Source organism: Oncorhynchus mykiss, chromosome 26 (assembly GCF_057628025.1).
Source record: "Oncorhynchus mykiss isolate SJ-2025 chromosome 26, ASM5762802v1, whole genome shotgun sequence".
Lineage (NCBI taxonomy): Eukaryota > Metazoa > Chordata > Actinopteri > Salmoniformes > Salmonidae > Oncorhynchus > Oncorhynchus mykiss.
In genome coordinates, this window is record NC_143047.1 from 2,187,501 (window position 1) to 2,211,590 (window position 24,090).

General features: G+C 42.0%; 1 protein-coding gene across 4 annotated transcripts in view; it reads left to right on the plus strand.

The window, feature by feature from the left end:
- Positions 1-24,090, plus strand: part of daam2 (dishevelled associated activator of morphogenesis 2) — a 234,287-nt gene that overhangs the window by 114,745 nt on the left and 95,452 nt on the right. For all 4 annotated transcript variants that reach the window (XM_036963291.2, XM_036963290.2, XM_090221720.1 and 1 more), the window contains exons 3-4: positions 5,728-5,817; positions 23,987-24,061. In XM_036963291.2, the coding sequence (XP_036819186.1) occupies positions 5,728-5,817; positions 23,987-24,061 (165 nt within the window). The remainder of the gene's footprint in view (positions 1-5,727; positions 5,818-23,986; positions 24,062-24,090) is intronic.

Below are 24,090 nucleotides of genomic sequence, written 5' to 3' on the forward strand. Positions count from 1 at the left end.
GTAAACTAATTGACAACAGACTTTCAGCATGCTTGTAGGGAAGGACACTCAACAAGCACATAACTTACACAAATGACTGATGACTGGCTAAGAGAAATTGATGATAAAATGATTGTGAGGGCTGTCTTGTTAGACTTCAGTGCAGCTTTTGACATTATTGATCATAGTCTACTGCTGGTGAAAATGTATGTGTTATGGCTTTACACTTGCTATAATGTGGATAAAGAGTTACTTGTCTAACAGAACATAGAGGGTGTTCTTTAATGCAAGCCTATCAAATATTATCCAGCTAGAATCAGGAATTCCCCAGGGTAGCTGTTTAGGCCCTTTGCTTTTTTACATTTTTCTAATGACATGCCACTGACTGAGTAAAGCCAGAGTTTCTATGTATACAGATGACTCAACACTATACACGTCAGCTACTTCAGCGACTGAAATGACTGCAACACTCAACAAAGAGCTGCAGTTAGTTTCAGAGTGGGTGGCAAGAAATACGTTTGCCGTAAATATTTCTAAGACTATTTGTATTTGGAACAAAACCCTCACTAAACCCTAAACCTCAACTAAATCTTGTAATAAATAATGTGGAAATTGAGCAAGTTGAGATGACTAAACTACCTGGAGTAACACTAGATTATAAACTGTCACTGTCAAAACATATTGATGCAGTAGTAGCTAATATGGGGAGAAGTCTATCTTGTTTTATTTTTTATTTCAACTTTATTTAACCAGGTAGGCTAGTTGAGAACAAGTTCTCATTTACAACTGCGACCTGGCCAAGATAAAGCATAGCAGTGTGAACAGACAACAACACAGTTACACATGGTGTAAACAATAAACAAGTCAATAACACAGTAGAAAAAAAAGAAAAAAGTCTATATACATTGTGTGCAAAAGGCATGAGGAGGTAGGCGAATAATTACAATTTAGAAGATTAACACTGGAGTGATAAATGGTCAGATGGTCATGTGCAAGGTAGAGATACTGGTGTGCAAAAGAGCAGAAAAGTAAATAAATAAAAACAGTATGGGGATGAGGTAGGTCAATTGGGTGGGCTATTTACCGATGAACTATGTACAGCTGCAGCGATCGGTTAGCTGCTCAGATAGCAGATATTTAAAGTTGGTGAGGGAAATAAAAGTCTCCAACTTCAGCGATTTTTGCAATTTGTTCCAGTCACAGGCAGCAGAGAACTGGAAGGAAAGGCGGCCAAATTAGGTGTTGGCTTTAGGAATGATCAGTGAGATGCACCTGCTGGAGCTCGTGCTACGGGTGGGTGTTGCCATCGTGACCAGTGAACTGAGATAAGGCGGAGCTTTACCTAGCATGGACTTGTAGATGACCTGGAGCCAGTAGGTCTGGCGACGAATATGTAGCGAGGGCCAGCCGACTAGAGCATACAGGTCCCAGTGGTGGGTGGTATAAGGTGCTTTAGTAACAAAATGGATTGCACTGTGATAAACTGCATCCAGTTTGCTGAGTAGAGTATTGGAAGCTATTTTGTAGATGACATCGCCGATGTCGAGGATCGGTAGGATAGTCAGTTTTACTAGGGTAAGCGGCGTGAGTGAAGGAGGCTTTGTTGCGAAATAGAAAGCCAACTCTAGATTGGATATGTTTGATAAGAGTCTGGAAGGAGAGTTTACAGTCTAGCCAGACACCTAGGTACTTATAGATCCACATATTCTAGGTCGGAACCATCCAGGGTGGTGATGCTAGTCGGGCGTGTGGGTGCAGGCAGCGAACGGTTGAAAAGCATGCATTTGGTTTTACTAGCGTTTAAGAGCAGTTGGAGGCCACGGAAGGAGTGTTGTATGGCATTGAAGCTCGTTTGGAGGTTAGATAGCACAGTGTCCAAGGAAGGGCCAGAAGTATACAGAATGGTGTCGTCTGCGCAGAGATGGATCAGCCCACAGCAAGAGCAACATCATTGATATATACAGAGAAAAGAGTCGGCCCAATAATTGAACCCTGTGGCACCCCCATAGAGACTGCCAGAGGACCGGACAACATGCCCTCCGATTTGACACACTGAACTCTGTCTGCAAAGTACTTGGTGAACCAGGCAAGGCAGTCATTAAAAAAACCGAGGCTACTGAGTCTGCCGATAAGAATATGATGATTGACAGAGTCGAAAGCCTTGGCCTGGTCGATGAAGACGGCTGCACAGTACTGTCTTTTATCGATGGCGGTTATCAACCCGTGACCGGCTTGGAAACCAGATTGCACAGCGGAGAAGGTACGGTGGGATTCGAGATGGTCAGTGATCTGTTTGTTGACTTGGCTTTCGAAGACCTTAGATAGGCAGGGCAGGATGGATATACGTCTGTAACAGTTTGGGTCCAGGGTGTCTCCCCCTTTGAAGAGGGGGATGACCGCGGCAGCTTTCCAATCCTTGGGGATCTCAGACGATATGAAAGAGAGGTTGAACAGGCTGGTAATAGGGGTTGCGACTATGGCAGCGGATAGTTTCAGGAATAGAGTGTCCAGATTGTCAGGCCCAGCTGATTTGTATGGGTCCAGGTTTTGCATCTACTATCTGGATTTGGGTAAAGGAGAAGCTGGGGAGGCTTGGGCGAGCAGCTGCGGGGGGCGGAGCTGTTGGCGTAGCCAGGAGGAAGGCATGGCCAGCCGTTGAGAAATTCTTGTTGAAGTTTTCGATTATCATGGATTTATCGGTGGTGAACGTGTTACCCAGCCTCAATGCAGTGGGCAGCTGGGAGGAGGTGCTCTTGTTCTCCATGGACTTTACATTGTCCCAGAACTTTTTGGAGTTAGAGCTACAGGATGCAAATTTCTGCTTGAAAAAGCTGACCTTTGCTTTCCTGACTGACAGCGTGTATTGGTTCCTGACTTCCCTGAACAGTTGCATATCACGGGGACTATTCAATGCTATTGCAGTCCGCCACTGGATGTTTTTGTGCTGGTCGAAGGCAGTTAGGTCTGGAGTGAACCAACCATATCTGTTCTTAGTTCTGCATTTTTTTAACGGAGCATGCTTATCTAAGATGGTGAGGAAGTTACTTATAAAGAATGACCAGGCATCCTCAACTAACGGGATGAGGTCAATATCCTTCCCGGATACCCGGGCCAGGTCGATGCTCGCAGAAGTGTTTTAGGGAGCGTTTGACAGCGATTAGGGGTGGTCTGTAGCGGATCTGTAGCGGATACAGGCAATGAGGCAGTGATCACTGAGATCCTGATTGAAGACAGCGGAGGTGTATTTGGAGGGCCAGTTGGGCAGGATAACGTCTATGAGGGTGCCCTTGTTTACAAATTTAGGGTTGTACCTGGTGGGTTCCTTGATGATTTGTGTGAGATTGAGGGTATCTAGCTTAGATTGTAGGACTGCCGAGGTGTTAAGCATATCCCAGTTTAGGTCACCTAACAGAACAAACTCTGAAGCTAGATGGGGAGCGATCAATTCACAAATGGTGTCCGGGGCACAGCTGGGAGCTGAAGTGGGGTCGGTAGCAGGCAGCAATAGTGAGAGACTTAATTCTGGAGAGATTAAGTTTTTTAATTAGAAGTTTGAACTGTTTGGGTATGGACCTGGAAAGTATGACATTACTTTGCAGGCTATCTTCTCAGTAGACTGCAACTCCTCCCCCTTTGGCGGAAAATGTTATAGTTGGGTTTGGAAATCTCAGAATTTTTGGTGGCCTTCCTAAGCCAGGATTCAGACACGGCAAGGACATCAGGGTTGGCAGAGTGTGTTTAAAGCAGTGAGTAAAACACACTTAGGGAGGAGGCTTCTGATGTTGACATGCATGAAACCAAGGCTTTTTTGATCACAGAAGTCAACAAATGAGGGTGCCTGGGGACATGCACATCACCCGCGGAACAGAGGAGTAGGATGAGGGTGTCCGGCTAAAGGCTATCAAAACTGGTTGCCTAGAGCGTTGGGGACAAAGAATAAAAGGAGCAGATTTCTGGTCATGGTAGAATATATTTAGGGCATAATATGGTGGGGTGTGGGTACAGCGGCGGTAAGCCCAGGCACTGGGTGATGATTAGACAGGTTGTATCTCTGGACATGCTGGTTGTAATGGGTGAGGTCACCGCATGTGTGGGAGGTGGGACAAAGGAGGTATCAGAGGTATGAAGAGTGGAACTAGGGGCTCCATTGTAAACTAAAACAATGATACCTAACCTGAACAACAGTATACAAGGCATATTGACATTTGAGAGAGACATACAGCGAGGCATAAAGTAATTGCAGGTGTTGTGGTAAAGTGATACTCTGCCTTCTTTTTTTTTAATTTTATTTTTATTTTACCCTTTTTTCTCCCCAATTTCGTGGTATCCAATTGTTGTAGCTACTATCTTGCTACAACTCCCGTACGAGCTCGGGAGAGACGAAGGATGAATGTCATGCGTCCTCCGATACACAACCCAACCAGCCGTACTGCTTCTTAACACAGCGCGCATCCAACCCGGAAGCCAGCCGCACCAATGTGTCGGAGGCTACACCGTGCACCTGGCAACCTTGGCTAGCGCGCACTGCGCCCGGCCCGCCACAGGAGTCGCTGGTGCGCAATGAGACAAGGAGATCCCTACCGACCAATCCCTCCCTAACCCGGACGACGCTAGGCCAATTGTGCGTCGCCCCACGGACCTCCCGGTCGCGGCCGGTTACGACAGAGCCTGGGCGCGAACCCAGGGACTCTGATGGCACAGCTGGCGCTGCAGTACAGCGCCCTTAACCCCTGCGCCACCCGGGAGGCCCTACTCTGCCTTCTTAACAAGACTATCAACAAGGCAGGTCCTACAGGCCCTAGTTTTGACTACTGTTCAGTCGTGTGGTCAGGTGCCACAAAAAAGATCGGGGCAGCACTGCTGGCCCTTGGATGTACACAGAGAGCAAACATTAATAATATGCATGTCAATCTCTCCTGGTTGAAAGTGGACGAGAGATTGACTTCATCACTACTTATTTATGAGAGGTATTGACATGTTGAATGCACCGAGCTGTCTGTCTAAACTACTGGCACACAGCTCGGACACCCATGCATACCCCACAAGACATGTGACAAGATGTCTCTTCACAGTCCCTAAGTCCAGAACAGACTATGGGAGGCACACAGTCCTACATAGAGCCATGACTACATGGAACTCTATTCCACATCAAGTTCCTGATGCAAGCAGTAAAATTAGATTTAAAAACAGGTTAAAAAAAACACCTCATGGAACAGCGGGGACTGTGAAGCGACAAACATTTGCACGCACGCACACACACACACACAGTATACATACACATTAATTTAGTAATGTAGATATGTGGTAGTGGTGGAGTAGGGACCTGAGGGCACACAGTGTGTTGTGAAATCTTTGAATGTATTGTAATGTTTTAAAATTGTATAAACTGCCTTAATTTTGCTGGACCCCAGGAAGAGTAGCTGCTGCTTTGGCAGCAGCTAATGGGGATCCATAATAAATACAAAATACAAATACAAACTCACTCATTCTTCCCCCTTTCTCACCCATAACACTTTGCTTCATTTATTTCATCTGTTATTATACTATGTGTGAAATTATAGGCAATTATCTGGGTAATTAGAGTAATAAAACAATACTATTCATGAGCATCCTTGACATATTATGAAGCCTCAAAACAATAAATGAGAGAATCCTATAACTGATTACTTAATTCCTTGATTGACTAATTGATGGATTGATTGTGACTGACTGACTGATTGATTCATTGCCTTTTTTCTGTTGTCACAGGATGAATTGGACCTGACAGACAAGAACAGGGAGGCAATGTTTGCTCTACCTGCCGAGAAGAAATGGCAGATCTACTGCAGCAAGAAGAAGGTGATTTCTGACACACTCACACAGAACATTATTTAGAATCGACAATATTTATCCCATTGCCCTTAGTTGAACACACACACACACACACACACACACACACACACACACACTATATCCAACCTCATCTCTTGAACAGACTGTTCCCTCGTGCAGCTTCAGATTGTCAACATACAGTCTGAAAGGGGGAACGTTTTGGTTAGACCTCCCTTTCACCCCTTTCTCTTGACATAATGTCCTTCCTTTCTCGTACCATAACAGCACTGGCTTACTCTGTGGTCGGGTCTCTGTGAGGAAACTACATTCTTGATAGAAAAAAGTGTGCTTGGACCCCTTGCTCAACAGCAAATGAAATAAATACACAGGGTGTGGTTTCCAAATGGCACACTATCCCCTATGTAGTGCACTACTTTTGAAAAAAGCCTTGTCTCTGGCTCCATTTGGGACATGGACATGAACTTCCCAAAGTCCTTTTGGGGAGAATCATTTTTGGCAAAGCACATACTTTTTTTGACCATGCACAAATGCCCCTGTGTTTGCAGGGCCGTCTCTAGTCTTTTGGGGGCCCTAAGCAAAACATTGCAGTTGTACAGCTAATGTATTACAATTCTACAAGTTCTGCTATGGGGTGGAGAGACATTTTTGCAGTTTTAAAGCAAATTTTCTGCAATTTGACACATTTTGTCATGACTAATGCCATGTTAATATGATATCTGAGTGAGAATGACTAACAAAATCAATGGGGGCCTGCCATCCCAAGTAATATCCCCCGGCCAAAAAGGGTCCTCCTCTGCATCACAATGGGATTCCATGAACTACTAGCGTCCGTTGCTATATCAACGGTGTGTTGACCTAATGATTAGAATTTTGGAGAACATTACAGCCTAAATGACATTCTCTTCATCATCGCTATGCAAACAAGGCTGATTTCCACGACAATTTTGCTGTTTAAGTTTTGTTTAGCTAGTAAAATGAAAACATTACTTCTAACTATGTTTGGGTACCTTGTGAACATTACAACATGAAATCCATGTCTTACACGCTGATACTTTTCGGAAATGGCAAAGAAAATATGTAATCTGCTTGACACATTAGCCATTTACAGCAAACATCCACTCCATTCATATGCAAATCTGTTTGATTCATAAACTGGCTTGTCTGGCTGTCATGTTTTATTTTAACCTGCCCGTCCCTTATCTACACTGAAATAATATTTCAGTAGTCCTCTATTGTGATACATTTTTGTTCTATCTCACATAGACAATTAGTACACCCTTGTGGTTGAATATATATATATGTATATATTGTAGGTCCCAGGATACAACAATGATTAATGTGGAACAAATAAATACAGTCAAAGGATACCTGTGAAACAGCTGTGAAAACCAACCTGGCACTATTTAAGATTTTAATATTTAAACTTTGATTGTTTTTGGTACAGTGTCATTCATTTATTTTCACCCCTCAATTTTTTTACACTCACATGACAATCAGACTAAAATACTAAATTCTTGTGTGTGGAATATAGAGGAGGTGGTTGCTGTGTGGGTGGGAGGTTCTGCCTGTCACTTGTTCTCAACATGTAGACAGTCTCGGAAGGGGGACTTGAAGAGGGAGACTGCAAAGTCCAGGCACTGCTGCTCTAGTGTTTGCAGTGCTAGTGTTTATCGTTCATCTGTGTATCTCACATATTATGTGCCCAGTATGATAGAGCAAAAAAACTTTCTGAGCAGATAATGACAACATGACAATAAGAGTAGCTGTAGATGATGTAATGAAACGTTGGAGCGTGCTTGGTAATGGAGGACATCAGGTGGATCCACGTCTGGATGTTGGGCAGAATTCCTAGATCCTGGAGAACAGGAGCAGAGTTAAAGGGAACAGGGTAGGAGACAGAGACGTAAACAAGCAAACACACAGGTTACACTTTACGGTGAGAACATTTGGAGTAGTGAAGTGTTACAAATGGGCGATATGTACTCCCGGAACATGTGCTATGGTGAAACAAATTTGATAGGCTTGATCTCCGGCGCCACAGTCTTCGCCCTCTCAAACTTCGGGCAGGCTAGAATGACCTTTAAGCAAAAAGTAACACATTTAAACATTGTGTGCTCTCTGATATGACATTCATTGAAATCATAATCATTTCAGATATAATAGAATGTGATTGATAAACAAAAGGTTATTTCACTTGCCCAGCTGTCCACCTCCTTGACAATTCCACATCAGAAGAAGCGTAGGTTAATTTTGGAAATCATACGTTTCACTCCGAAATGGCCAGCATGGCCTCCTTCTCCACCGTAAAAATCACCCTCCTGTGTATGATTGCCAAACAAGTTGGAAGATAACAGTTGTTGAAACAATCGAGTCTAAGTACATTTGCACCGCTGTCTTAATCTCTCTTTCTCTCTCTCTCTCTCCATCTTGTTTCTCTCTCTCCATCTCTCTTTGTCTGTCTTCTACTCTTTTCCACTCTCTTCCCACCTCTCCCTTTCTCACTTTCATTCTTTCTTTTTCACTTTCTTCCTCCCCCTCTTTGTCTGTCTAGCAAGACACCTAGTTAAGGGAATTTGGAATTACCATAGTTGCTTACTCTTATCCATTTGATTGATCAGGTTTAACTTATAGCTAGACACCTCAATATGACAGAAATATACAGTTGAAGTCGGAAGTTTACATATACTTTAGCCAAATACATTTAAAATCAGTTTTTCACAATTCCTGACATTTAATCAGAGTAAAAATTCCCTGTCTTAGGTCAGTTAGGATCACCACTTTATTTTAAGATTGTGAAATGTCAGAATAATAGTGGAGAGGGATTTATTTCAGGTTTTATTTCTTTCATCACATTCCCAGTGGGTCAGAAGTTTACGTACACTAAATTAGTATTTGGTAGCATTGCCTTTTTAATTGTTTAACTTGTGTCAAACGTTTCAGGTAGCCTTCCAGAAGCTTCCCACAATAAGTTGGGTGAATTTTTGCCCATTCCTCTTGACAGAGCTGGTGTAACTGAGTCAGGTTTGTAGGCTTCCTTGCTCGCACACGCTTTTTCAGTTCTGCCCCAAAAAAATCTACAGGATTGAGGTCAGGGCTTTGTGATGGCCACTCCAATAGCTTTTGTTGTCCTTAAGCCATTTTGCCACAACTTTGGAAGTATGCTTGGGGTCATTGACCATTTGGAAGATCCATTTGCGACCAAGCTTTAACTTCCTGACTGATGTCTTGAGATGTTGCTTCAATATATCCACGTAATTTTCCTTCCTCGTGATGCCATTATTTTGTGAAGTGCACCAGCCCCTCCTGCAGCAAAGCACCCCCACAACATGATGCTGTGCTTCACTGTTGGGATGGTGCTCTTTGGCTTGTAGCCTCCCCTTTTTTCCTCCAAACATATGGCCAAACAGTTCTATTTTTGTTTCATCAGACCAGAGGACATTTCTCCAAAAAGTACGATCTTTGTCTCCATGTGCATTTGTAAACAGTAGTCTGGCTTTTTATGGCGGTTTTGGAGCAGTGGCTTATTCCTTGCTGAGGTACCTTTCAGGTTATGTCGATATAGGACTGGTTTTACTGTGGATATAGATACTTTTGTACCTGTTTTCTCCAGCATCTTCACAAGGTCATTTGCTGTTGTTCTGGGATTGATTTGCACCTTTTGCATGTGTGGAGTGGTTGAAAAATTAGTTTTAATGACTCCAACCTTAATCTATGTAAACTTCCGACTTCAACTGTAATTATATCAGTGGAAGCTACTGAGGGGAGGACGGCTCATAATAATGGCTGGAATGGAGTCAATTGAATGGTATCAACCAAATGGAAACCACGTGTTTGATACCATTGCATTTACTCTATTCCAGATATTATTATGAGCAATCCTCCCCTCAGCAGCCTCCACTGAACTATATGCACAGCTAGCAACATGTAGATGACCAACTAGCTAAATTGAAAATGGTTGTTGAAAAATAGTTGTACATAGCTAAAGCCTTCCAGTTATCTAATAGAAGTTACTGTAGCTGGCTAGCTGACTAGGCAGGCTGAGGTCAATAAGTACAGTAGCTAGCAATGTAAATCTAAAAACAACTTACATTATTTATTCCTATTTAACAGTATTTTCTTATATAAAGACAAATATATGGTAAAGAAAGCATGTTCTCTTTCCAGTCTTTCCGGTCCTCTGAAGCAGCACATAGTCAGCAGGTTGTCACCGTCAAAAACAGCGTTCTTGGGGAGCAATTCTGAGGTAATAATTTTGCGCAGACTGAGCGTGCGTTTATGCGGTGAAATGGAACTAGAACTACCTGCGTCCTCTTTCCTTCACGACCGCTACGAGGTAAAATAGAGCCAAGCAACCAGCATAGCAATGGACGCTTTGGTTCATTAAGTAATCAGGGACACTTTTTGGCAGGGGGACACTATTTGGTTCCACCATGATTACTACAAGTTTAGTATGCTGTCTAGACTAACTACCAATCAAAAAATTGTTAGCTGATATTGCCAATTGCCTAACAGTTGGTGACTTAAATAACATTTTTAAAGGTGACTCACCACCTAGATTCGGTCTTATGTAGTAAAATTTGAAATTGTGTTTTTTACATTGGATAGAGTAGAGTAGAGACTCAGACCTACAACATTTGACCCGATTCAGGAAACTAGGCGTATATCGCAAGTCAGGACTTCACAGGAGAGCCGTTTGAACATAAACAATATTTTTTTATCAAAATGCGTTTTTTGGCAGAAATGCCTTCTCGAACATGTGAACTCTCATGTTCCTTAATAAAAAAACTTGTATGCCATCTGTAAATACGAATAGAATTGTTAAATTACGAGCCTTGTTGGTTCAGCCACAGAAAAATTAGCAACCTTCCCTCTAGCCATGATAGGCTGAGATAATGAGTGGGCTGGACATGCCGAGTTAGTAGTTCGGATTGGTCTTCCATATTGAAGGCTTCGGTGTATTTGAGCTCATCAGTCTGTGTTGGTAATCCTGTCGACCACGGATTTAAAAAAAAAATATTATGTAGTGGAGTTGCATAAGTGTTGCTGTCCACTTTCTGGAGGATCAAGTTTTGAAATCAGTGAAATTAGAGTATGATAGCTAAAGAGAGGAGAAAACACTTGTCTCTGGATTACATCTTCAAACCATCTTCAAACACTGGTGGTATGGCATTCCTGACAGGGAGGGGGACATGTCCATCATGCTAGCTAGCTAACGTTAGCTGGCTGGCTCCCTAGCTGACATTATTAGCTTACATTGCACCTGGTTGGTTAGCTCCCAGCACTGTGGCATTGTTGGCACTTTGTTCATTGTTGTTTAACTAGCTAACGTTAGCTGGTTTGCTCGTTAGCTAATGCTATGTGACGCGTGTACAACACCCGTTGAATATGGCCAGTGTCAGTAAACATTTGCAAAAAAGAGTAATGAAATTGTTGCCAGCAGAGCTGGTTAGGCTGTTTTCATGTTATCCATAGGTAAACAAATCATCGGCCAGAGCGTCAAGTGTACGCTGCGAGAGCGAAACGAGATGATTGGGGCTAAAGCTTAAGAGTGTGTGAACGATGCTGAATGGGTGACAAAGAAGTGCTCTTCAATACCAAAACATGCAAGTTGATTTTCTCAAAAGTGAGTTTACAAGTTGATTAACTTTCAAAGCAGAATTACTTTCCTATTGTTCCTCAAATAGTGTATGATGAACCATCTTGTAGCTCTGAGTCTCTACTTTTATCCAATGTAAAAAAAACACCATTTCACATTTTGCTACATAAGACCGAATCCAAATGGTGAGTCACATACGGTATATCATACACTTTGTGAGTCTCCCGTACTAAAACAGCCGGTCGCAGAGCCAGGAAAATATAGGCCAGGACCAAGGAACAAGTCACAACAAAAACAAGGTTTACACACCAAACACACCTCTCATTCATAGGCAGCCAGGGGTAATGGAGTATAGGGAAATGGGGAGAAGAACAGCACCACCGACTGCTTAGAATGTAGGACGATGTCCACACACACACACACACACACACACGGAGACATTCAAACATATGCAGGCACGCATGAATGCACGCACACACACACAAAGCAGCCATTGTTTGGTCGAGATGACAGTGATTTTAATGGGAAGTACCTCAGAGCCATAGCACGGATTAGGGAAACTTTCCTTCCCTCAGTCTCTAGAAACAGTGGCCCTCTTGTTACTTGGGCAAAACCAGCAGCTGCTGTTGTCGCTGTTGTTGTTTTGCCTGTATGATAACATTTGGAATGCCAATAAGAGTTCTCAGAGTATCTCAAATCCACTTTAGAAATGTATCTATAAAACTGCAGTGCAGTGTGTTTTAGGATCTTGAAATTAAAATATCTGTATATTTTGTAAGTATTTTTGGACTTTATTGAACCGATAGAGAGAGGATGACAGTGGGGAAAGAGCGAGAGAGGTTTGGTAGCCCGGATTCTAAACTATGTCGACACCGTATACATGTGTGCCGGAGGCTGCAGTGCAACTTTCTTCGAGGTCCAGAGTTTGAGGGCTATATCAGCTGTATGAAGGCAAGAGTGTTCAAGGCAGTTTTGAATGTCAGTCTGTCGCCTCAAATGTGTCTCTTGACCTGTGTGCACCTACATTGTAAACTTTAATTCATAGGCTAGGTTGTAGCAACCTCATGATGGCTATAGGGAAAATTTGAGAATGATGTAGTAGGCTAAACCTATCGCTGTTACATTGAACCGGGTGAATGGAATATGAATGACAGTCATCACATATGATGTAATGGAAATAAATAAAATAATAAAAAATTATCATCCTCCCTCACCTTAAACGGCACTGACCCCAACTGACAGGATGTTTAACTTATGGACAATCCCTATATATTAAACCTGCTTTAGATAGGGAAAGGCTCCAATCAAATCAAATTGTATTGGTCACGTACACGTGATTAGCAGATGTTAATGCGAGTGTAGCGTAATGCTTGTGCTTCTAGCTCTGACAGTGCACTAATATCGAATGTTGTGTCTTTACTATCATTAAATTGAAAGATTCCAGTAATTAGTATTACGCGATTAAACTGAATAATCATTTAACTGTAATTAACTAGGAAATCGGAGCACCAAGGAAAGTATTCAGATTACAAAGTTATAATTTCCCAATATAAATATTTTCATATCTGATCAATAGTCTTATGATGATTTATTTACCTCACGTTAGTCTCATTCCAAATGTCATAAATTGTTGGTTATCTGCACGAACCCAGTCTTCACTATGAGTCATCCATACTTTTTTTATTACTGAACTGCCTGTTGAGGCAGAAAGACAGATTTGTCATCTCGGGGGTTTGAACTTGCAACCTTCTGGTTGCTAGTCCAACACTCTAACCACTAGGCTACCCTGCCGCCCCACATCTTAAATAATTTATTTATTACTATCTAAGTAATTCACAGAAATGCATAAACAAACAAACATGGTAAATGTGGTTACATGAAATGATAGGGGAATATGCCCTAGTGGCTGAACCGGCATGGCGGCTTGTTAAATAAAGGAGAAATGGGGGGTCGACTAAGAAGTCACTACAGAGTTAATTATAACAATTAAAATGCTAATCCTTTACACATGAACGCTCACTCATTCGGGAACAATTGCAATCAATATATATATTTACGCTCAGTGTGTCGTCTTGATCGCTGGTGAAAAGTTAGTGTCTTTCGTAGAATTGTCCGTCTCTCTTCCTCTCTCTCTCGGTCTTGGTTAGAGGGGGTAGTTCAAAGTGACATTCGTAATAGAATGTATGTTTCGACGGTTGTCGTTCTTCGCGTTCAATGATACCGAATTCCTAGCTGCAGACTAGTAATTAGTATCAAAGACTTGTTCTTATTCTGTCGGTATCGATAGTCTAAGAGTTTAACCACGTGGTATGGTTAAAAGATTCAGCAATGGTCTGCAACCTTTGTACTCCCGTGATTGAGAGAAACATGGTCTGCTGATCGAAAACCCGAGTGGGGTTTTATTCGGAAGGGCCGAAGAGGGATGGAGTTGCTATACTCAGAGGCCAACGTCATGACATTAACAAGTAATATCTTACACAACATATACACAATACACACAAATCTAAGTAGGAATTAATTAAGACTATATACATTTGGAGCGGAACGGACTAAAAAACTGTAGAATAGTATAAAATACAGTATATACATATGAGATGAGTAAAGCAATATATGTTAACATTATTAAGTGACTAAGATACTGTAGAATAGTATAGAAGACAGTATATACATATGAGATGAGTAATGCCAGATATGTAAACATGATTAAAGTGACTAGTGTTCCACTCCTAAAAGTGGCCAGTGACTTCTAGTCTATGCCTAAAGGTAGCAGCCTCTAATGTGCTAGTGATGGCTGTTTAACAGTCTGATGGCTTTGAGGTAGAAGCTGTTTTTCAGTCTCTCGGTCCCAGCTTTGATGCGCCTGTACTGACCTCGCCGTCTGGGTGATAGCGGGCTGAACCACCCTCCCACACCACCCTCTGGAGAGCCCTGCGGTTGCGGGCGGTGCAGTTGCCGTATCAGGCATTGATACAGCCCTACAGGATGCTTTCAATTGTAGATCTGTAAACGTTTGTGAGGGTTTTAGGTGACAAGCCACATTTCTTCAGCCTCCTGAGGTTGAAGAGGCTCTGTTGTGCCTTCTCCAACACACTGTCTGTGTGGGTGGTCCATTTCAGTTTGTCTGTGATGTGTACGCCAAGGAACTTGAAGCTTTCCCCCTTCTCCACTGCGGTCCTGCCGATATAGATGGGGGGTACACCCTCTGCTGTTTCTTGAAGTCCACAATCATCTCCTTTGTTTTGTTGACATTGGGTGGGAGGTTATTTTCCTGGCACCACCCTGCCAGAGCCCTCACCACCTCCCTGTAGGCTGTCTCGTCATCGTTGGTAATCAAGCCTACTACTGTTGCGTCGTCTGCAAACTTGATGATTGAGTTGGAGGTATGCTTGGCCACACAGTCGTGTGAACAAGGGAGTACAAGAGGGGGCTGAGCACACACCCTTGTGGGGCCCCAGTGTTGAGGATCAGCAGAGTGGAGGTGATATTTCCTAACTTCACCACCTGGGGACATCCAGGATCCAGTTGCACAGGGCGGGGTTCAGACCCAAGGCCTTCAGCTTAATGATGAGCTTGGAGGGTACTATGGTGGTGAATGCTGAGCTATAGTTAATGAAAAGCATTCTTACATAGGTATTCAACAGCCTGATCAATTCTATGCGAAGGAGATGTGTCATGCTGCATGAGGCAAATAGTGGTCACACCAGACACTGACTGGTTTTCTGATCCACGCCCCTACGTTTTTTTAAGGTATCTGTGACAGTTGCATACTGTATCTGCATTCCCAGTCATGTAACAATTAATCCAATGAATTAATTTAAATTGACTGATTTCCTTATAAACTGTAACTCAGTAAAATCTTTGAAATTGTTGCATGTTGCGTGTATATTTTTGTTCAGTGTAATGTTTATATAATTAGTGTAACCTCAATATTATATATCATTTTGACCTCAGACCATGCATCCATAGCGCTGTCTATGAATTTGAGTGGTTACATTTCTCCAACCTCATCCCTCAGCTGTTTACCAAAACAGTGGTGGGGTGTAGGGTTTGTTTGTGTCTGAACCTATTACCTATTACCCACTACCCATATTTGTTGTCACAAATAACACCTATTCCCCTTATAATGCACTATATAGTCTGATTTGCCTAAACAGAACAAAAAACATTTAATTTTCACATGCTTCCATAAAGAACCGGTGTTGACCCACAGTGAAATGCTTATTTATGGGTCCTTTTCCAACAATGCAGAGATATAAAATAAAAAAAGTAAATAGTGACACAAACAATAAATACACAGTGAATAACAAATAACAGTAACATGGCTATATACAGGGCCTGTGTTTACCCTTTGCCTTTTTGAGGGCTCGTTGGTCGTAGTGGAATTTCTTATGTCCTGATTAGTGTCCCAGTCATTGAAAGCGTCAGCTCTAGCCTTTAGCTCAGTGCGTATGTTGCCTGTAATCCATGGCTTCTGGTTGGGTTTGCACGTTCAGTCACTGTGGGGACGTTGTCGTCAATGCACTTATCAATGAAGCCAGTGATCTTTGTGGATGATGTTGTTCTCTGTAGTGGTGACTTCACTCACGGCTGTCACAGCTTTGGACAGCTTCTCCATTAGAGTCCAAGGGATTCAGGCAGAAAGCCCTAGCATCTCACTGAAGGCTTGGGAGCCCAGTTAAAGGAACCAACTAGCCCTCCATTAACCAGGGAATGGGCGAAACACTTTAGGCTGTTGTAGAGGTAGCCAGGGGTCGACATCCCCGTTCCAGAACTAACAGCTTGCCTGGCTACAGAAATCAGTGAATGAGCGAGTTGGAGTGAGTTAGGGCCAAAACCAGGATTTTGGCGCTTCAGAAGACATGGAATTGAAATGGGCTCCCTACAATCTTGGAAACACGTACGTGTGTGTGTGTGTGCTTGCGTGTGCATGTGTAATGGGGTCGTGATTGGGAAGATAATGAAGTTGGCAGAGGCCAACCAACACAGTGGTCTTCCAATGTTGATTTTATTCCCCATTTACTGAAGTAATAATGAGTTTAAGACTGAGACAAACCCAAGAAACTCCTAATGCATTTCAGAATTCCTTTTAGAGCGAACCTTATGTCTTGGCCATGATATGTCTTATGTCTTGGTTAAAATATGAAGCTGTGTTTGAGATTCCTTGATTGATTTGATTTAGATAACACAGAAATCAAATTGACAACACACCTTGAAGGGAGCACAGTAAAACATGTATAAGTACCATATTCCAAGTTTTCTACAGCTGTTTCTATAACTGTTTAGAACTTGAATATGGTGTTGATTGAACAGTGAAAGGAACTTGACTGATTTATTATTTTACATTGTTTTATTGGTGGAAAAATTAACATGCATATTTACATATTTCACATTTCCTTCAACTTGTTGACTGGTGTTTGCGTGTTGATTAAGTGATGGTATGGTAGTTTAATAGAGTACTACCATACAACACACAGAGAAATTGATAAAGCGATGGTATGGTAGATTAATAGAATACTACCATACCACACACAGAGAAATTGATAAAGCGACGGTATGGTAGTTTAATAGAATACTACAATACCACACACAGAGAAATTGATAAAGCGACGGTATGGTAGTTTAATAGAATACTACCATACCACACACAGAGAAATTGATAAAGCGACGGTATGGTAGTTTAATAGAATACTACCATACCACACACAGAGAAATTGATAAAGCGACGGTATGGTAGTTTAATAGAATACTACAATACCACACACAGAGAAATTGATAAAGCGACGGTATGGTAGTTTAATAGAATACTACCATACCACACACAGAGAAATTGATAAAGCGACGGTATGGTAGTTTAATAGAATACTACAATACCACACACAGAGAAATTGATAAAGCGATGGTATGGTAGTTTAAGCAAGAGATGTGTTTTTTGCATTGGATGCAGTCTGCCAACTTATGTCTGTAGCGTCCAAACAGTTTGGGATACAAACTAATATGACCCCTCTGTGTAAAGGTGAGACTCTCATTTGCTCTAGGGCGCCCACAGGCTTCACAAGACTTGTCTGACGGTCCCCCAGTACCAGTTGAAAAAATATATGGAAACTGTTTAGTGTAAAGAATAAGGGGTTAAATATATGTAAAAAAATATAGTATATAGAGTGGGGCAAAAAAGTATTTAGTCAGCCACCAATTGTGCACGTTCTCCCACTTGTTGGGGAATAATCGGAATTGGTTGGTAACATAGGTAAGATGTTTTATATTCATCATGTTTGTAAGTTACTTCTCATCAGAATGTTATTTTTGTATAATACTGTGGCGGGGTTGCAGTATCTGTTCTATGTCAAGACTAAGTTGTTTGGGTAGGAGAGAGCTCAAGGTTTGAATAAATCAACTGTGGGAGCAATTATTAGGAAATGGAAGACATACAAGACCACTGATGATCTCCCTCGATCTGGGGCTCCACGCAAGATCTCACCCCGTGGGGTCAAAATGATCACAAGAACGGTGAGCAAAAATCCCAGAACCACACGGGGGGACCTAGTGAATGACCTGCAGAGAGCTGGGACCAAAGTAACAAAGCCTACCATCAGTAACACTACGCCGCCAGGGACTCAAATCCTGCAGTGCCAGACGTGTCCCCCTGCTTAAGCCAGTACATGTCCAGGCCCGTCTGAAGTTTGCTAGAGAGCATTTAGATGATCCACAAGAAGATTGGGAGAATGTCATATGGTCAGATGAAACCAAAATATAACTTTTTGGTAAAAACTCAACTCGTCGTGTTTGGAGGACAAAGAATGCTGAGTTGCATCCAAAGAACACCATACCTACTGTGAAGCATGGGGGTGGAAACATCATGCTTTGGGGCTGTTTCTCTGCAAAGGGACCAGGACGACTGATCCGTGTAAAGGAAAGAATGAATGGGGCCATGTATCGTGAGATTTTGAGTGAAAACCTCCTTCCATCAGCAAGGGCATTGAAGATGAAACGTGGCTGGGTCTTTCAGCATGACAATGATCCCAAACACACCGCCCGGGCAACGAAGGAGTGGCTTCGTAAGAAGCATTTCAAGGTCCTGGAGTGGCCTAGCCAGTCTCCAGATCTCAACCCCATAGAAAATATTTGGAGGGAGTTGAAAGTGTGTGTTGCCCAGCAACAGCCCCAAAACATCACTGCTCTAGAGGAGATCTGCATGGAGGAATGGGCCAAAATACCAGCAACAGTGTGTGAAAACCTTGTGAAGACTTACAGAAAACGTTTGACCTCTGTCATTGCCAACAAAGGGTATATAACAAAGTATTGAGATAAACGTTTGTTATTGACCAAATACTTATTTTCCACCATAATTTGCAAATAAATTCATAAAAAATCCTACAATGTGATTTCTGGATTTTTTTTCTTCTCATTTTGTCTGTCATATTTTAAGTGCACCTATGATGAAAATTACAGGCCTCTCATCTTTTTAAGTGGGAGAATTTGCACAATTGGTGGCTGACTAAATACTTTTTTGCCCCACTGTATGTGTGTGTGTGTGTGTGTGTGTGTGTGTTACTTGATCTTTCTTATACAGTTCCATCCACTAATATTGGCACCCTTGGTAAATATGAGCAAAACAGACTTTAAAAAATGTCTTTATTGTTTGTCGTTTTGGTCTTTCATTAAAATAATTCACAACATTCACAACATTCTAACCGGTAATTAAAGTAAAATAATTTCAAGAAAAAATATATTCTTATCATAAAATATATGTGTGACACAATTATTGGCACCCCTTCATTACATTTTTTTATTTTTTTATTTCACCTTTATTTAACCAGGTAGGCTAGTTGAGAACAAGTTATAATTTACAACTGTGACCTGGCAAAGATAAAGAAAAGCAGTTAGACACAAACAACAGAGTTACACATGGAATAAACAAACGTACAGTCAATAACACAATAGAAAAAAAAGTCTATATACAGTGTGTGCAAATGGCGTGAGGTGGTAAGGCAATACATAGGCCATAGTAGCGAAGTAATTACAGTTTAGCAAATCAACACTGGAGTGATAGATGAGCAGATGATGTTGTGCAAGTAGAAATGATGAGGTAGGTAGATTGGGTGGGCTATGTACAGCTGCAGCGATCAGTTAGCTGCTCAGATAGCTGATGTTTAAAGTCATTGAGGGAAATATAAGTCTCCAGCTTCAGTGATTTTTGCAATTCGTTCCAGTCATTGGCAGCAGAGAACTGGAAGGAAATGTGGCCAAAGGTGTTTGCTTTGGGGATGACCAGTGAGATATACCTGCTGGAGCGCGTGAAGAGGACCACAATGGAAATAAGTCCCAGGCTTTATTGTGTGTTATCCTCAATGCATTTATTCATGTGCATGTATGGCTTAAGTTTTATGTGTGCTTGTTTTTTTTTAAATGCCTGAATGAATAAACTAAACAACGGGTGGGTGTTATCGTGACCAGTGAGCTGAGATTACACGGCGCTTTACCTAGCATAGACTTATAGATGACCTGGAGCCAGTGGGTCTGGCAACGAATATGTAGCGAGGGCCAGCCTACTAGAGCATACAGGTCGCAGTGGTAGGTGGTATAAGGGACTTTGGTGACAAAACAGATGGCACTGTGATAGACTGCATCCAGTTTGCTGAGTAGAGTGCTTTGTGCAACCTCCCTTTGCCAAGATAACAGCTCTGAGTCTTCTCCTATAATGCGTATTGAGGTTGGAGAACACATGGCAAGGGATCTGAGACCATTCCTCCCTATAGAATCTCTCTAGATCCTTCAGATTCCGAGGTCAACGCTTGTGGACTCTCCTCTTCAGCTCATCCCACAGGTTTTCTATGGGGTTTAGGTCAGGGGACTGGAATGGCCAAGGCAAATCCTTGATTCTGTGGTGAGTGAACCATTTTTGTGTTGATTTTGAGGTGTGCTCTGCTGGAAGATCCAACCACGGCCCAGTTGAAGCTTCCTAGCAGAGGCAGCCAGGGTTTGATTAAATATCTGCTGGTACTTGGAGTCACTGATACCATGTATCCTAACAAGTTGTCCAGGGCCTTTGAAAGAAAAACATAGAGCCCGGTCCCATTGAAAGTTCCAGTAACGTTTGGCAAACTGTAGGTACTTGAGTTGGTTGTTTGATGACAGCAAATACTTTTTTATGGTAACCCTCCCAAACAACTTGTGGTTATGTAGGTGGCATCTGATTGTAGCTTTGGGGACTTTCTGACCCCAAGACCCAACTAACATCTGCAATTCTCCAGCTGTGATCCTTGGAGATTTTTTTGCCACTCAAACCATCATCCTCACTGTGCGTAGGGTCAATACAGACACGCGTCCTCTTCCAGGCCGATTGTTAACATCTTCAGTTGCTTTAAACTTCTTCATTATTGCCCTGATAGTGGAAATGGGTATTTCTTGATTTGTGCAGCTCAACATTTTGTTGCACATCATTACTTTATTCAGGGGTCTTTCCCATAGTGATGGATGACTATGGGAACTTGGCCTGTGTGTCACCTCATATTTATACCCCAGTGAAACAGGTCATGGCTTACCACTTAAGTGTTCCTAGTCACTCAAGTGAACTTAAATACGTAAAATATGAATGGGAATATACTTCAGTTAGATTATTATGGCACACGTTTCTGAGAAAAGTATATATTTCATTTATTTAAACTTTTTTTTACTTCAATTAAAGGTTAGATTTTTGAATATTTTGAATCAACACAAAAAAGCTTAAACTGGGCCGTGGTTGGATCTTCCAGCAGAGCACACCTCAAAATCAACACAAAAATGGTTCACTCACCACAGAATCAAGGATTTGCCTTGGCCATTCCAAGAGGATAAACAGCAAAAAAAACATTTTCACAGCCAGTTTTGCTCATATTTAGCAAGGGTGCCAATATTAGTGGAGGGCACTGTATCTCTCAGATTAAGGACAGACGCTAAAGAACAAACTAACTTTTTTATTTTATTTGGGACTATTTGTTGTTCCATGTAGTGAATCTGTTATTCAATGTGTTTGTATTCAATGTGTTTGTAATTATCCTAGGTATGACCTTCTTAAAACAATTCCATATAGCTTAGTAGATGTGTGTGTGAGTATGAGGAGAGAGCGATAGAGAGACTTAGAGAGAGACGTAAAATGCCCTCACATTTCTCATCCTTCCATGGGCTCCGTCATAGCATTGCAGGAGGACTTTGTTTTCAACGCAACTCTCCTCAAGGTCTATCTATTCTCCTAGTTATTAAAGTTACCTAGTTACTAGCCCTTATCAACTGTGTTTGACTCCTAGCCTTGCATGGATTTAGCCACAAAGCTGACGAGGTAATATGTATTATTTGTTTCTCCTGAGGGCACTGTTTTTATTCAGGCACTAGGGAACAACCTACTACTGTTAGGACCCCCAAAACAAACAACCCCTGTCTGGTAATCACCTCTCATTTGTCCTGAAACAAGATGGAAATTATAGTATTTTGTGCAGACTTGTGAAGCTGCCAGGGTAAATGTTGCTTTGGACTTGACATGTTTTGAGCCGTATCGACTGCTGAAATTCGACAAAAAGGGTCTGGAGAGAGGCAGTTAAGTTTTTAATCTCGCCATCAATACCAGTCTGGCTGTATGTCCAGATAGAGTCTGTCGACTAATGTGGCAACAAGAGAACACAGCTAGTCTGAGAACAGGGAGTGCTTAATAGTAGTTTTTATTTTGAATCGACACCAGAGTACAGTATGAACCTGGAGAAAACACTGACCTTATTGTCTGCCCTGCATTTAAACACTTATTTATTGGGTGTGGTTAACACTTCAAGGAAGGGGTCACTACATATACATTTAGCGCTTAGTAGAAACTACTAGGTGTCATCAGGTCAGAAATGAATTACAGCAAGGTAAGCCGTTTTTTAATCATGTGCTTTGCATACATACCAAATTCTGTAAACAAAGGAAGTATGTATGCGCCTAATAACTGGCCCATTTTGCCATCTACTCTGAATTCCAGCTGTGTCATGTGTTTGGAGTGAAGAGAAAATTCAGCATCTCTTGGAGGATGGTGAAGGTTGATAAAAGTGCTTCTTTATTGTTACAATAGAGAAGCACTTTTATCAACTTCCACTGTCCTGCAAGAATTTCCTCTTCACTTAATTTTGCTGCTCAATTCATTCATGCATTGGTTGGAAAGTGAAGCAACGGCAGTGTTCCCTTCCCTTGTTCCCTTGTTTTGTTGTTTGGAAACTCAGGGGCACATGCACTGACATGGGACTTGAGAACGAGTGTTCCGTTGACACTCGTGTGTGGGACTTGTGCCTACACAGAAACATGTTGTACCCTGGTAAAATACTTGAGGGCTTACCATGTACTGGACCCTGTACCACACAATTGATCATATCAACAAAATTCAGTGATTGATTAGGAGAAACTCAGTGCATGGAAACAACCCAACTGTGGTGCACTCCTTTTTACCAGAGCTCTATGGGCCTTGGTCTAAAGTCGTACACTAAATAGGGAAAAAGGTGCCATTTAATGTAGACAGTTAGTAAAGGCACACTAATCAAACTGTTTTCCAGTTCCTTACGTTCTCATGGGTACACAAACTGAGCCTGAAGTTCTCGACTCCCCTGTGCTCAAATCCAAGCTAAACAGTACCAGATGTGAAACATCGGTGAAGGATCTCAGAGCTAAACTGTCTTCATATTCTCCTGTGCGTTTGTTGCTCGTGGCATCGCTCTCCCTGGAAAGGCCAGTACAAATTGATTTCCGACAACGCTATTGAAAAGCATTGTGCAGAATACTCCATCCCGAGGGGTCTTTCCCTGACTGTATTAAAATGCCAAAACAATTGAATAGTTTGATGTGCACTGTGTTGTGACCCAGATTTGATGTATTAGGCCTCCTTCATTTTGTCTGTCTGGGATGTTGAGAAGACGGACGGACGGACACACACACACACACACACACACACACATTGTGTCTGTTTAGGATGGGGAAATGGAGTAGTATTACTGGGATGAAGAGACACAAACACACACATTTGGTCTGTTTGGGATGTTGACATGGAGTAGTAACTGTAAATGGTATGGACGGGGAAAAAAACTGGCTTGCAGTGTTAAGTGCATAACAAGTCATTTATTAAACCATTTACAGTTAACACAACGGACGTAGTGGAGTGTAAATGCACTTAAAGTGCTGTTTATGCACATTATTATCTGGTGAATAGTGTAATCACCTATTATGCTATATTAGCGTTAGCATTTACAGTGTGTTGATGCATTGCTCTCCAGCTCCACTTTTAGGTCCAGTTTCCTGGACAGAGATTAAGCCTAGTCCTGGAATCTCCATTGAACATGCGTTTTAGTCCAGAATTAGGATTGACCTGTGTCCAGGAAACTGGCCTTTATGGAAAACCCATGTTTCTTTAGCACTACATCCCTGGTCAACACTCTGTGGTCCATTCCATGTAGCACTCTAACCTATGACTCTGCTGTTGCAATTACTATGCTCAAACTAACTGAGAACCTTTATTAAGTAATTTTGTGTACATGGATTATTTTATGTGTTTTATTCATGTGTTTTCCCTCTCTTTTTGTCTCTGTTCAGGAGCAAGAGGACCCCAACAAGCTGGCCACAAGCTGGCCCGACTACTACATCGACCGCATCAACTCCATGGCTGCTGTAAGTGACAACTTTAAAGGGATACTTCA